The 16,629-nt window shown below is 31.4% G+C and overlaps 1 protein-coding gene across 7 annotated transcripts in view; it reads left to right on the top strand.

The window, feature by feature from the left end:
- TBC1D32 (TBC1 domain family member 32) overlaps positions 1-16,629 on the top strand; it is a 245,006-nt gene that overhangs the window by 203,708 nt on the left and 24,669 nt on the right. For 6 of the 7 annotated variants that reach the window (XM_078370769.1, XM_078370771.1, XM_078370767.1 and 3 more), the window contains 4 exons: positions 7,072-7,141; positions 8,796-8,911; positions 9,817-9,971; positions 15,947-16,087. In XM_078370769.1, coding sequence (XP_078226895.1) covers positions 7,072-7,141; positions 8,796-8,911; positions 9,817-9,971; positions 15,947-16,087 — 482 coding nt within the window. Of the gene's footprint in view, positions 1-7,071; positions 7,142-8,795; positions 8,912-9,816; positions 9,972-15,660; positions 15,735-15,946; positions 16,088-16,629 lie in introns of all 7 variants that reach the window. The other variant, XR_013534904.1, reaches the window with a different exon arrangement.

The raw sequence follows: 16,629 nt of genomic DNA, 5'->3' as shown, positions 1-16,629 counted from the left end.
AGAACAAAAGACTGATGCAGGGAAATGAGGTAGGCTACTGAAAAACCGTAATGGCTCAATGAGGATGTCAGTAATGGAGATGGTGAGAAGTGTTTGGATTCTGGATATATTTTAAAGATGGGGCCAACAGAATTGGGTAACAGATTGAATGTGGGGCATGAGAGAAAGAAAGGAGTCAAGGAGGACTCTGAGCTATTTTTCTGAGTTACTAGGAGAATGGAATGATTGGACACTGAGAGGAAGAGGAATAGGTGAGGAAAGGGAGATTAGAAGCTGGCTGTTTTGTTGTTTTAGATACTTGCTGGACATTCAGGTAAATATGTTTTGTACATGCTGGGTATGTGAATCAAGTTTAGAGGAAAAGTATAGGCTAGAAATACAGGTTACTAATCCATCAGCTTGGTATATAAAGCCAATACATCTCATTGTAATTTCTTTCTCATATTCTGACTTAGTATCTAATTCTTCACATTCCTGCACATTTCTTTAGGGTTGTTTTTGTGTTTTATCAATCATTTTATTCTTTGCACCCAGAATAACAATGTCAATAAGTGCTTGTCAAATAAAGGAAAAAATGAAAGAATGACAGAGAAGGTTTTATAAAGTATGTCAATGAGTATCTTAATTTAATAGGCAATAGAGTAAACCATTCAGTATTTCTGAGCAGAAACTTTACTTTATTCATCTGTACCTTACAAAGATTATTTTATAATAGTAACTGTGTAAAGGAATAAATGGAGTACAGAAATCAAGTTTTCCAAGGATGAATATTCCAATACTTAAGGGGCAATAAATAGAAAGTGAAGAAAGCAGAGAGTTAGTGTATACTACTGCTAATAGATCATCTTTCCTGAAAGGGTGATATGACTTCTTTTGCTGAAGAAACCGTCATTCAAATATGTACTATTTATTCAAGTTAGATAAAGTATATTTTTATAAAAAGAAATTTTTTTTTAATGTATATACTTCCAGTTTGGTCCACTCTCTTTCCAGCCTTATTACCATTAACTGCCCAAACACATTCTGTGCATTTGCCTCACTAAACCTTTGCTCCTGTTGTTCATTCTGGCTGGATGTTTCCTTCTCCGTGACATCCACATGATAATGCCTAACTCACCTGAAAAGTTTCGGCTAGAATGTTACCTCTTCTCTTAGTCTAAGCAGAATTCTCTCCTCTCTGTTCCTACTGCATTTACTTTAGACTACCATTTTCATAGTTTTATTATATTGTATATGGCTAGATTAAATTGTTACATTAGATATCAAAATCCTTTGTGTCTTCAGCATGACATTTATATATATACACGCTATATTCGTGTCCATATTTAAAGAAATGTATTATAGTTCTGTAGCAATTCTAAATATGTTGATGTATGTGAATATGTAGATGACCCTGTGCTTATTTATACGTAATGACATCTAATACAAATTTGGAAAAGGGGTAAAAGAGATCTAAGAGAATGAAAACCAAGACATGAGAAGAAAATACAAGATACTATTAAACAAAAATTAAGGTAGGTGAAGGGAATGGATATCTACTGATCATCTGTTTTAAATTAGATACTATGCTGAGGCCATTGTATTATCCAACCCTATAACTGCTCTCTGAACTGAATATAATCATCATATTTAAAATGAGGAAATAGAGGCATAGAGGAAAGAAAGAAGAAATTGTGAAGAGATTTTAAAGGAAAGCATTTGTGAAGAAAATTACAGCCTTATGAATGAACATAAATGTATGTGAAAAACATACAGGTATTAATGTTTAAGTTGGGGAGTAATAGGAAATGAGTAAGAAGTGTGATAATCATGGAAATTTGCATGACCAAAGTGGGCATTTCTTTAGATTTAAGCATAATTTGTACAGCTCTCTTTTGCACATTGTTTTATGGGACAATATTTTCTGTAGAAAATCTAAAATTAAAATTATATTGTATATATTATCTAAATATTCAACAAAACTGATTGCTCAGTATGCATGCATTACTGCCCTCTGTTCAGTTTCTAAATTATGCTGAGTGAGCTCTCAAATGTCAGCTTTGTTGAATGTATTATCTAGGCAGATAAACCCGGAATGTGGATTTAAATTCCTTAAGGGTTCCAGCTGAACAGCTATTCACCAGTCTTATGGTAAAGCCAAAAAATGAAGTGACTTTCTGTTGGCTGATTAATATTCATTATTGTGCTATAGTGAGCTTGTTGCTAGTTCATTGTTTTCTTCCCAGAGTTTTAGATATCCTCATCCTTTATCATGTATTTTTTGGCTAGTGGAACAGTGATTTTTTAATTATAAAATTTCTCTCTATTTGCTTTAAATTAAAAATTGTTTTGACATCAAATGTTTTAAAACAAATACTGGGTAAATGTATTCAATGTTTTTCATGTTTCCAGAAATGAGAAATTGATTATCTTTTAAAAAATGACAGCCTTCTAAACCCTAAGGTAGTTGAAATTAGAATAACACAATCATCCATCTGTTGTAAGCTCCCTCAGGATTTTAATCCATTATAAAATTTGCAAATCTGGAAAAATCAAATTAGTTTGGCTGTTTATCCCTTTAAAGAAAAAGGAAAGAACAAACAGATAAAATTTTGCACATTTGCAGTTTGTAAATCCATACAGTTTATCTTTCCATATCTTAACAGGCATTTCCTTTTTGTTGGTTCAATTTCCTGGAACAAGTTAGGAAGTTTTTTCCAGTGTAATTGCTTCTTTGCAATGATAAATTAAGTGGCCCTTTCAGGGCAGTATGTATTTTTATTTCTTTTCTCTTTGTGATGCTAGTTAATCAAAAGGTTAGAAAAAATATCAACATTTTGCTTGTTTCACCTTTTGATTATTAAAATATAGTTTTAAATTTTATTAAATACACTTAAACACCTTTTAAACTTTCTTTGAAATGTTAAGCAAAGATGCTCTCTTCTATCTTGTGTTTATGAAACGTTTATGAGTAAAGCACAGTGCATGATAATTGCAAAGAGAAATAATATGAACCTTTCCTCAGGAACGAAAAATAGGGCATATACCTATAATTAGGATTAAACAAATTGCAGCATATAGTAAGGTAGAAAATGAAAGAAACTGATAGTTTTTCAGCTGGCTACTGGGTTTCAGGCAATGTGCTTTTTAAATTGCTATTTGAATTTGGTTATTGTCAGTGACAGATTGTATTTTAAGGGCCCCAGGTGTCCTGCAGACAAGGACTTCAGTGTCAAATTACTGCCATCATGGAAGATAAGAGGAGTAAGCATTAATAGAGAGCAGGAGTGTTACTTGTGCTGCCTCCTGGGTTATTAGAACGGAAAGAAACAAGAGAAGAGGGGAAAAGTCTTCCAGGCAAGGGTAATTGCATAATCAAGACATGGAAATGCTTTTTTTCCCCCCCAAATAACCCTGACTATACCAATTAAGAGACTGAGATGAGTACAGTAGCCTGGTCACAAGGTATTGAATTCTGTGGTAGTAAGAACTGAATAAAATGCATGGATACAACCACCTATTAGAAAAGAAGCAACAGAACTTACAGACTGACTGGGAAAGGAAGGAGGGAGGAAGAAATGTAGTCCACTGATTTCTTTGGATAGTAGGAGTTTTCTGATGTTTGGACACATATGGCAGTGCATTAGGAAAATCGGTAAGCAACCAAGCAGGAACTGCCTCTCCATCCATGGATTTGTCTTCCAGTGGAGAAATTCTTTACTCTTCTTAAAATTTATTTTTTTTCCACACTATTAGCCAAGTGCCAGGCAGAATAGATTTAATTTCTTCTACTGCTGCTGTATGTGCTAGCTTTGCAAACCAAAAATAGAACATAATGCATTACCACACTGAGTGATCTCAGTTCATGTTACATAAATTTTGTCAACTCATTTTATTTTGAAACTATTGCATATATAATTAAAATTATTGGTTATTTTGAATAATAACTCTCTCTTAGAATAACTCTCTTAGAGAGTTAATTATTATTTAAAAGATAGTCTGAATTAAGCATTGTTAGTAAGTGGGTAAGTGTGATGCTAGACATGCCATCGGTTGATTGACTCTTCAACAATGTATTTTATTATGCGTTTCACAGTGACTTTAGGGAATGGGAGCTATCTCTTCTATGGGTTACTTGATTTCAATATACAGAAAATATTTTTGTGTCGATGTCTATTTTATTCTCTACTTTGCTTCTAGTTTGATATTAAAAGTACAATTTATTTTGTTGCTATTCATTGGATGTTGGTTTATTCATTCACTCATTGCTTCTTAGGTATGTATTACATATCCCACATAGTTTTACCTATATCAGTAAATCACTGGTTACCAGCCAAGCATATACATCAGAATTCTCTGAAGACATCCATTTTTAACTATTTATTTTTACTTATTCATTTTTCCCCCATCAATTTTGTTTTAGTTTTGAGATTTCAATTCCTGCCTTGTAAGTTACATGTAGTCCAGAGCTGTATATAATAAAAGTTTATTTCACCTAACTTTTGTTGTCTAAGATGTCTTTGGATTACAAAATTTGCTTGCTATCATTGTATATCAGTCATATACATTGATATACTGATGATATTGTATATCAAATATAATACAAATTTAAAATGGAAACCTCTTTTTTTTTCTTTTGAGATGGACTCTCACTCTGTCACGCAGGCTGGAGTTCAGTGGCATGATCGTGGCTCACTGCAACCTCTGCCTTCCAGATTTGAGTGAATCTCCTGCCTCAGCCTCCCGAGTAGCTGGGATTACAGGCGTGTGCTACCACACCCAGCTAATTTTTGCGTTTTTAGTAGAGACGGGGTTTCACCATGTTAGTGTGGTCTCCAACTCCTGACCTCAGATAATCCATTCCCCTCTGCTTCCAAAAGTGCTGGGAGCCACCACACCAGGCCTGAAGCCCCTTTAAATATAATGGCCCTAAATCGTTTTCTGATGTCTTCATTCCTGCATTGAGAAAGTTTTTATTTCTTCCATATTTTTATCTGCGTAGTTTTATTCATACTAAAATTATTTACTTCTCTTTCACATCAGTAGTTTTTTAAAATGAATATTTGATGTTTGTTTTGGTATGCCAAAATTTAAAAGCCTTTTTGAGAATTTGCTACACTTCATTAGAGTGAAATTTGGATAGTGGTGTATAACTGTCCAATTGTAACTATGTCTAAATTTAACTGTTATTGTTTTAAATGTAAATCTCAACTTTAGTGTATAAGAAATAAGCTGTAGATGGCTTTAAAAATACAAATGACTGGACATTCACTCTTGGCAATCTTATTTAGTAGTCTGGAGTCAAGCCTATTTATCTTTACCTTTAAAAAGTTCCTTGGAAGATGCACCATCATAATTGAGAACCATTATCTGTTGAAGTGTGCTGAGTTAATTTTTTATTCTGAAGATACAGTGTCATAAACTTTTAGAGAGGGTCTAGATCTTGGAAAGTATTTGTAGAACTCTAGAAAAGCTAAGGGACTCATCTCAGGCCTCACAACTAGACCTCTACATAAGAACTCTTTTCTTTCACAGGGAAGAACGAAAAGAACCTGCTCCTTATTTAACACGTTCAGTTCCTTTGGACAACTCCCCTCACCTTGCTCCATAACTTCATTACATTCTTCACTGATGTGTTAGGTCAGTGCTTCCTGATAGAAGCCACTGTGATCTGTGGAACACATGATGATGGGAATGCCCATTCTTGGCACCTTTCTCTACCCACTGCACACTCATCCTTTACCATTAAGACAGCTGTCTATTACTGTGCTTTCCAGAAGGCAAAAAATATTAGTGTTACTATAAGCATGCAGATCAATATATGTTAAGGTTCAGCTTAAGTGGCACTTCTTTCTCACCAACTAGACATAATCTCTTCATCTTCTGAATTCATGTAATACTTTATCTGTATCATTCCTATTTCATATTGGGCTTTAAAGTATCTTTATCAGAATTATCTATATACACATTTGATCTCTGATACTACATGGAAAGTTTTTTAGGAAATGAGGTATGATTTATCTTTTATACCTGATAGCTTCTGGCATGGTGTTTCACACTTACTATATCAGAGATGATTTATTAAGGGGACGAATGACCCTAGAAGTGAAATAGATTATATTGATAGTATGAGATACACCAAAGTGTAACGAAGAAAAACAAAGCTCATGGTATTCTGAAAACTTAGGTTTTACTCTTCTCTACAGCTAGATAACTTGTGATGAGTCTCTTAATCATGTGCATGCATTGTGTGTGCATATGTTTGTGTGTATGTATCCATGCTATAGTTTTTTCAGCCAGAAATTGAAAGTTTCACCTAGACCCTGAATGCTGTTTAGTTGTGCCTTTGAGGGTTCACTGTTAATTTTGTCTTCTAGTGTTCTCAAAAACTAATCCAGACTTTCAGCCTTTCCTTCAGTCCTCTGTACTATACTATTTCTATTCTGAAATGGACTTTGTAGATAATATGGGCAAGCTAGTCACTATCTTATTTATAAGAAATAAATGAAAAGTGATTCCTTATGAAATGTTTGGATATATTACAGTATAAAATATAACTAACCCCTTCTTCACTTTTGGTTAGATGATTACACCTACTACTTCACAAAGAAAACTTGGCCTGCAGGAGGAAACTCATTCACCCTACCTTTATACTTTGTCATACATTAAAAGTAGAACACTGATTACTTAAAGATTTAAGCATTAGTGTCAGGAAGGAAATAACCATACTTTATATTTGTAATTCAAAGTTTTATGTACGCATTGCATGATGAAAGTAGTTTTTCTAGATCACTTTTTGGGTCAATGGCTTTTTTTATTCTGACCGCCAAATAAAATAGATTGTTTTAAAACTACTATTGTGTTATATTTCCTTTCCAATGCTTTTTATGGGAAAAAAAGTTATTTGTAAAAAGTTTTCTGTTAATTCCTTTGAAAATATAACTGACAGTTCCTAAAAAAATGAATTCATCAGTGTTTTCAAAATTCACATTAAAATATGTAAAAATATTGCTTTCATCAATTTTCAATTAAAATGTGATTATTATGCAAACTTTTATATACTTTTATAACTCAGTGTTCTATTTTTTTTAGCTACTGATGCAAATGTGAAGAATGAAAGTCTTTCATCTGTGCAGCAGCTTGGCATTAAAATGACTGTCAGGTATATTATAGGGAAATGTCTCTCTTATACGTTTCTAGAATTTGTTTTATCTGCCTGATATGTACTCAGTAGTATTTAATTTAATAGCCAACTATTTTGTATACTTATAAATGCAGAGTTCATCATTCAGAAAATGACTTTGTTTTTGAGGATATTGGCACATGATTAAATTACCTCTATAGGTAAATCACTTACAGTTCATTGTTATTCCAGAGGCCAATTACAGTATTTTAAGCCCTCATGACTATCTGTTTTTTTTAAATAAAAATAACATTGTAAAAATCAGCACATGTATAGCACAATCATACTATTTTCTAGAATATGATTAATTCTGTGGCGATGAGTACCTGAAGGACAGATACAGGAGTTAAAATGAACTTATAGCAGTTTCAGTTTTTAATACTCATGTTGTAATTTTGAAAAGAAATGGATAAGCAAAACAGTGGACTGAGAGTTAAAACTGAAACTTCTCTTTTTTGCTTATTAAATGGAAACCTTAACATTCCCATTTTACTTATAGGGTCATCTTCAGAATCAAGTTTTTAAAAAGATACATGTAAGACTTGTTTAAGCAGCTGAGTAGTTTTATAGATTCACATAATGATGAAAATGACATTATTTAATAATTTGAACTTACGTGCCTGAATCACATAGGGCATATGATTCTCTTAATTATGTTTTGTGATCCTGTGCCTGCTTTTTATACAAATATTCTATAATACCTTATTGATATTCTTAAACAGATATCATAGATAATATAAGCAGCCTAGTCACATATTTTTTAACTCAATATAATATATTATTTGTCAGAAATGAACAGAAAGTGATTTATTATGAAATGTTTGAATATATTACACTGTAAGATATAGCTGGCATCCAAATGTAAAATCATTGTGACTCTGGCAACTACAAATACAGACTGATTTTTGTTTTCATGCCTCAAATACCACAGTGTTGCCATGGGCAACAAGACTTTTTAGAAAATGGTGAACAAGTATTAGTAAAGTTTCAAAAATACAAAAGTACAAAAGAAAAGATAGTACAAAAGAACTGTATTTGAGTTACATTGTCTGTATACTAAAAAATACAGAAGTTTTTATAAAAACAGAATACTTTCAGATAATTATAAATAACTTTTTCACCCAGTAACAAATAGGACATTTGCATGTTATTCTTCAGGACTGTCCCGTGTCTAATCATCTGGCCTTCATTGTACCAGTAGTGACCGCTAGTCACTATAACAATCAAAAATAATCCCAAAAATTTCCAAAGTGGCTCCTGAGGGAAGTACCACATCCATTTAGGACCATTACACTGTGTGAACACTAAAGGTACTTCCAGACTCAACATTCTGTAATACTATCCTGTCAACATTCCATGTTTTAGATCAATTTCAGGAAAAAATGCTTATATTCTGCTTTTCATCTACAGGATATCATTTTGTTTTCTCATCACTGTTTCATCTTCCTTTAAAGTTACCAGTATTTGCCAGATGAATACTGTGAATCCAAATATATCGTAATCATCAGAAATATATATTGACAAATAATCTTTTATATGTGCTCTATATAACATAGTTATGCCAAAGAAGAAATTTTAAAACATTCAATGCAAGACCTGATTTTTTTTTATGTTTTGTGGACTTTTGATATAGGTATGGCAAATTCCTCAATCTCTTAAAAGTTGGGGCAGAAAGTGATCTTGCCTGGGTTTTAAAGCATTGTGAGAGATTCCTGAAACAGCAGCAAATTTCCATAAAATCTTCTCTTCATATCCTTTTTGAGTAGATTCACAATAGCTTAATTTTTTTCATGTATTTTTCATGATTCTTTGATGGTATAGCTTGACACATTTATAGTAGAATAGTACTTAAAGCTATATTAGTGGTGTGTTATAATACATTCTTACAATATTTTATTCCATACTTTAAATATGAATTTTATTAAATTGAGTTGTAATTATATTTAGTCTTATTCATTGAATCTTAAACTGAGTAAAGTCATATGTATTATGCTTGGTCATGATGGTTATTTAACAGATAACCTCAACTACAGAAAAAATGGTACTGTTGTGTTAATTATATGAACAAGTGAATTTTCACAAGAGTACTTTTTATTTGCTATTGCCATTGACCTCCATTGTAAAAGTAAGCAAATAGTGAATTAAAATAGTTATGTAAATGATTTATTTTCATTAACAAAGCTTAGTTTTACTTTCCTAGCTTGTAAGTTTTAGCTACTGATGTAAATGTAAAAAATTAAAGTCTTTCATCTGTGCAGCAGGTTGGCATTAACATGACTATGAGGTATATTAGAGGGAAATATATCGCTTGTGCATTTCTAGAATTTATCTGCCTTATGTGTGGTTAATAGTATTTAATTTAACAACCAACTATTTTGTGTACATTAAATGCAGAGTTTATTATTCAAAAAATAACTTTGTTTTTGACCTCCGCTGGCTATGTAGGCAAGTGGTATACTAAGATAGTAATTATGTAAGTGATTTCATTTTCATTAACAAAGCTTAATTTTACTTCTGTGGCTCGTATGTTGATTGAAGAGATAAGGACTAAGTAGTATCTCTTTCCTGATAGAGATCCTGAAAATGAATATTTACACAATTTTCATATTTTATCTTACAAAATATTGTAAAGTTTTCTTAACTATGTTTTCCAGTCTCCCTGCAAGGGAATTATGCTGGCCATGACTGGTTTGTGTCTTCTCTGTTCATGATAATGTTGGGAGACAAAGAAAAAACATTCCAGTTTCTTCATCAGTTCTCTAGGCTTCTGACTTCTGCTTTCCTTTGGTTGCCAAGACTACATATTTCTGTAAGACTTCAGTCTGTTTTAAAGGAGGGTTTGAAATTTTAAGGAACATTATTCTTAAATTCACTGGGATATTATTTTATTTCTGAAGGGCTTTGTAATAAATCATACTCATTTTTCTACTTGACTGTTTTTTGACTGATTCTCTTTGTATAGATTTGACATTTTCTCAAATACTTGGTGTCTTACCTAATAGTAACTGAAGGAAAGATTTATGTTAGAAGCATTTTCATGAAGTAGAAACATGATAAAGAAATAAAAATTATAGTTATATTAGTTAAATTCTGCATGTATAAAGAGAACAATTGAATTGGTGTGTTGTATTGTTGCTTGGTTAGAATCTCCGGCTGATTACAGTATAAGAAAATCATTTAATAGGAAGATACTGTAACTATTTTCTATAGAAGAAGAGAACCACTCATTTTATATACATTTTGGAAATCTATACTGAGTATTTATTAAGTATTGTATTTTAAAAGATTTTACTAGTCTTATGCAATCTCTTAGGTTACTTTAGAGGTAAGTACATCTCTCAGTCAGTTTATGTTTATGTTTATTTTACTTATTTGTTTAGTGCCTGTTGTTAAGATCTCCAGCTAGGGGAAACTGCCAGAAATATCAGCTATGCTAATATTTCTCAAACATTTTCCATGACCTGTTGCATTTTTGAACAGTGAAATATGGCAGTCAAGGATAAACTTGAGGGACTGGCGTGTATCTATGTGGAGATGAAAATATTCTTTAGGTGTTTTTTATAATATGTATTTGTGATAAAGAAAATAAAATCAATTCATCATAGAATACATTAAATATTAAAATGTTATACTGTTATGCTCAAAATAGCTATATGCAATTACTTTAAAAGATCATCTAGTTTTTGTTCTTCACATAATGAGAAATTTTCCTCCCATGAACAGAGGGAAACAAATGGCAAAAAAAACGTGTATACTGGTTTTCTCCAATCAATGGAACTCTTTTCCTGCTGTTAACAAGAATTTGAGTAATTCTATTCCTTTAAACTGTACTTAAAGATTAAAAAAAAAAAAAAACAGCCTTTTCACTCTTATTTTCAAATATAATGTTGAAAATCTTGTCATAATGGGTATGGATTTTATGTCCGATCATTCTTCTGTCAGATATTTTAAAGTAATATCTACATTCCACTAGTCTTAACAGTTCTGCCTTTAGTGATCATATTATGACACCATCTAAACATCACCAGTGAATTATGTTAACCTATAATTTTCTGAAGTTGCATTTCTACTTTGAGCCTATAAAACTTTAAATAGTACATTATATTTTTCACATCATTGATGATCTTGTGTTCTGTTAGCATTTCTGTCTTTATAACTGAAAACAAGCAGGACTCTAGCAGCTTGAAACTTATTTGACTTACCATTTTGATAGCATCACTGAATAGGAAATATATGAGTGGAAGGGAGTGACACATTACTGGTCCAGGGTTTTCAGAATGATCTCTTGATGTAAAGCTTGACACCTTTCTACTGATGCAGCTATACTGTCAGGGAAGACTTACGCAGTACCTTCCATAGCATCATTTTTTCTTTTCAAATACAAATATATCAACGTTAATGTGTTATTACCAGTAGTTTGTTTTGATGCTTCTTTTTAAAACAAATGGCATGCTGTTAAGATTCCTCAGCAGGAATCCATCTGGAACTGTTAGCTAAGTGCTGCTTCTAGTATCTTACATCTATATGGAACTATACATGTTTTTGAGTAACAGTCTTTTGAATTGGTGTTTTTCCCTATGTCACTTGACTTGATAGTGCATTCAGTAAGTCTTAATAGATTATTTAAAAGTGATACCTTTTCTATTTTATTTGTTCCATTGCCTAAACATTGTGGTGATGTTTTCTATGCAACTTGATAAAATGAGCAAATCTGCAGCAGGGTGACAGACAGACACTTTGGCTTTAGCTGTTGATAGTACAAACTTGCTTACCTTCTTTAGCTAACCTCACATTATTGCAATCAACCTAAAAAAAAAACAACCTGTTTCCTCAATCCCACGTACCCCAACCTCATTACCTTGTTGTATTTTTCACCTTTTTTATAGCCTATATTAAGTTCTGATATGTATTTATTTATTTATCTATACACTTCATGTAAGTTCTTTGAGGACAGAGTTTTCTGTTTTGTTCATAGGTATGTCCCAAACTATATGGCTTATAGTAATCACTCAGTAAATGTGTGTTGAACGTGTAAGTTAATATTTTAATAGAAAAATATAAGGAACTAGAAGCTTTTATTACTTTAGAAAATGTCTTTGAAAGATACTAGATCCCCTGCCTTCATAAGAATATTGTAAACAAACGACTTTAAAAAGGTTTTAAAAAAATAAGGCTTAGGAAAAGCAAAACAGGAAGTAATGAAACATTAATTTGAAGTTCTTAAAATTTTATAAACTGTGACTATATTACTCATATGAGATAAAAATAGTTTGAAAAATTATTCTGTGATGTCATTTACACCAGAAGAACCCTTTAATATATTGATTTAATTAAATTGTCTTCAATTATTTTTTGCTACTAAGAAAAAACTTTCTAAATGATGAAATAGTCACTCTTTATGCAGTTTCATCAAGAATCAAAGTTTGGCCAGTTGTTAATATTGAAGCCATTAATAAAATGATATATTATGAAAAATCAGGAAGTTATTTCCATGGTAGAAAGACCTAATTTCAAAGAATAAATAGAAGTAATGATGATAAATTTTCTCTATGTAAAAATATATGAAAAAGGAAAACTAATTAAACTGAAATAAAAACCAGAGTATTTTACATGTACATACAAACAGAACTCCACTGGTGATAAATTAGGCTAAAGTAATACTCAAATGAAGCAGTCTAGTTCAGCCAGGTCATGGGATAGTTATAATATAGGGTCACCACTACAGAAGCCCTCCCTTTCTCTTCTTGAAATAACAGTTACCTAGTTCAGAAAGTTTATGGAGTTAATTCAAATATGAATCTACATTTAAATTTTACAGTCATTAGAATGGCATGACATACTTGTAACCTATTTGTAGAGCATCAACAAAAGTAAGTCATGTGACCATTTGTAGGAAAGAGGTCTAGTGTCAAACCCCTTCCCTTTCTTAAACGTGAATATGTGACTATGAGTCTTAATCATATTTGCAGATTCGGTTTTCCCATTTTTTTTTCTGAGAAGAGGGATTGATGTTATATAGAATTATAGAATCAAAGTTTTGAAAAATCTTTAAAATTTTCTATTTGCCCCTGTGCATGATGCACAAGTTAACTACAACATCTCTGTAAAGCATGGCCTATCCTTTGCCCATAGAGTCTCAAAGATGGAGGACTAGATTGGACCATTAAAAATAGAACATTTGTTAAATGGGGTCTTTCTATTTAATTTTCATAGCAACATAGAACTAGTTTTTTTTTTTTCTTAGTATCAGGAATAAAATGACTCATCCAAATACCTATAATAGAAGAAAAAATAAGACTGCTATGTTTTATTTTTACGCATAAATTTTTTATTATTAATCACTAAAGTAACATACAGTATTCTAAATAGTGTTATATTGTAAAGTTTTTGCTTCATGTTATATCACTTTCTAGGCTATCCAAAGCCAATGTTGTTGTAAATATTTTTTTTGCACTTCATCTTAGTGTAGTTTATATATTAGATTATTAATTAGATGATGCTAAATGCTATTGTCCCGCATGTGTTCCATTAATCCTATATTCTGAATGATAAAGAGTTACTGTTCTTTCAGAAAGTGGTGACTAAACAAATTACATCAAAATACTATAAGTGTAATAAACAGGTTATCATTTGATGATTCAGAAGACCTCATGTTATATTCTTTTGACTCAGAGCTGCCACTATTGATCCGATTTTATGAACAATGTTTATTTTAAAGTAGAGGCATGAAATGGTAATTAATAGACCAACTAATAAAACTTTATATAAGTGAGCTTACTTTAAGACAAAAAGAAAAGACACTAATGATTGCATACTGTGCAATCTGTGTGTGCCATCATTAGCATCTTTTCCTTTTTGTCATTGAGGCAATAATATGTTGAGCAACTATTCTGTGCTAGGCTTGGTATCAGGAGCTGTGTTACCACAAAGTATGGCAAAATTTCTTCCAACAGAGTCTAATTTTTCAGAGTAGAAGAACTCTTACCTCAAGTTAGGGAGTCCCTTACGTAACAATGACTTATGTTCTTTGAAAATGTAATTAATAAATCTATTGTCTTTATCTCTTAATGGACCTACTCTAAAGGTATTTCCAATGCAGCCTAGAAATGATACTCTAGATGAATCATTTCCTATACATAGATCTTGTACTATTAGACATGTATTCAGAAAGTTATTATCTAAGTTTGGGTCAAAAAGCTAAAATACATTTATGAGTTGATTTTTTGTTTTCATATGTGCTTATTAGATTTACTAATTATACACATGGCCATTAGTGAAACATCGCAATAGTGAAATATTACAATATTTATTAGTTAATATATTAGTGAAATATTGCAATATTTCACAAAAGAAGATAAATCAATGGATACTAATTCTCATTCAGTCCATGTTGTTATTTTAATGATTCATTAAAAAGTTTTCTTTTTGTCCATATCAATATAAAGTTGGCTACAAGATGTCTGTTTACCGTGCTATGTCTCATTCATTAATGAACAAAAATAATATTTTTTCAAGTATTGTGAGCTATCTCCTGGAGAACCCTTCATAAATGTACATTTACATAAATATATATATTTCTACAAATATATATTTCTGCACTGTGAAATAATAAATTATTTATGATGATGAATGATAAAACAGAAAACTCACTGTAAATTAACTCGCTGATTTCAGAAATTTTAGTGTATAACTCAAACCTAAATGCTTAAAAGCACCTAGTATTAGCAATAAGGCTTTAAAGAAATCTTCCATATTTTAACCTATATAATTGCTATGGGTTTTAATTTAAAATATTAATTTTGTTTTATTTAAAAAGTTTGAAAATAAGATTTGACCAATAAAAGCAAGAAGATAAGATGCCTTTTTGACAGCCTTTTAATTAATTAAATCTTCAGATCTAATTTGATTAATAATTTTAATTGATATAATTGCTAGCTGAACAGTTTTTTTTTACATAAAATTTTATCTTCCAGTTTATTATTCTTTGTTAAAAAACAAATTATTATGGGTATATGTTGAGTTTATAGTAATACCTAGTATAACATTATTGATCATCATTTGCAATGATAAATCGTACTTAACCAAATTGAAAAAATAGCAATATGTTTATAAATATGTATGTGTATATATTTACATACATATGTACTATATATAAATATAGGTAACTATCAATATAAAATAATACAAAAATAAACATAAATTTTGTACAAAATAATTATCTTGATAGGAATGCCTTGTGCACTTCTTTCCCAGTTTTAGAGACCAGTTTCTTGTATCATTCCCAATTTGGATTATTATTAATTCAGACTCAGATTTAGGTTAATATCAACATAGTAAAAGGGACAATGCAAATATCTTCAAGAGCTGACAAAGCTAAAATCTTTTGACATTCTAGAGTCATTGGCCAAAGCCGAGAATGTTAAGTATATTCCAGTATACTTAGTATTAAAACAAAGTATTACTCATGTACTCACTCATACCTGTATTTATTCTTTCAGCCTTCCTCATCTTTTCTCAAGGATTTAAGTTGCCCAAATTACAAAGTATTAATTGTATTCCTCAGTCTTGGAAGGTATATAAAACTGCCTTTATCAAAATTTCTTCTTTTTACACTGTTCAGCATTCTGAATGTTAAATTTACATAATTACAATATTTACAGTAATTTGTTATGCCACCATATTAATTTTGAAGCAGCAATTTACAGCAAAAGGAAAATATTTAGGTATGTTGTATTATTTTAAATTATCTGTATATTCATTATTTAATGTTTCTCTTCTATGCAGAGTTACCTACCTATTGAAACTGTCAAATCTGGCATTCATCCAGTGTATTTTTGCTGTACCCATTATGTTGAAATGCTACTGAAGACTGAGTTGCCTCTTGTGTTTTCAGCTTTTCACATGTCTGGTTTTGCACCATCACAGGTAATCCATAAGGGAGTAGCATTTCTTCAACTCCTATATCTCAGTGTCTTCAAATAAAACTGTGTTCTCATCAAATAGTGAACTACACTTAAATGAATCAAAGTGTTTATTTAAATCCTCAAACTGGCTTTCCCCCCTAGGCCTGTTATGATATAAGTTTGCTTTATAATGCTTTCATGTATTCACAGAATTTCAGCTATTCAGGGTATCAACTTTCTGAAAATCTGTATGATATGCAGGCTTTTTAATGGAGATGGTAATACTTACTTCATAATACCAGTGATTAACGGAGGTAACAGGGCGAGAAATCTTATCAGTATTGTCTTATATATGTAAAACTGTGGATACTGTGTCTTATCTAACAAAAAATCCCAGCTGATTAACCTGTGTGCCTCAGCCTTAGTTTCTACTTTTGAGATCCAGGAAGACTTAATGTTTTTTTTTCCTAGGGCCTCAAGTTACATAGTGCACAACCTCTGTGGTCATATATAGTAGTAGCCACAGATACCTCCTTTCTGTGCATAGCCAGTCGTTCGTGGGAG

This window comes from Callithrix jacchus, chromosome 4 (assembly GCF_049354715.1).
Source record: "Callithrix jacchus isolate 240 chromosome 4, calJac240_pri, whole genome shotgun sequence".
Taxonomy (NCBI): Eukaryota; Metazoa; Chordata; class Mammalia; order Primates; family Cebidae; genus Callithrix; species Callithrix jacchus.
Note: the sequence above shows the minus strand (reverse complement) of the source record. Positions and strands in the feature narration are given on the sequence as shown.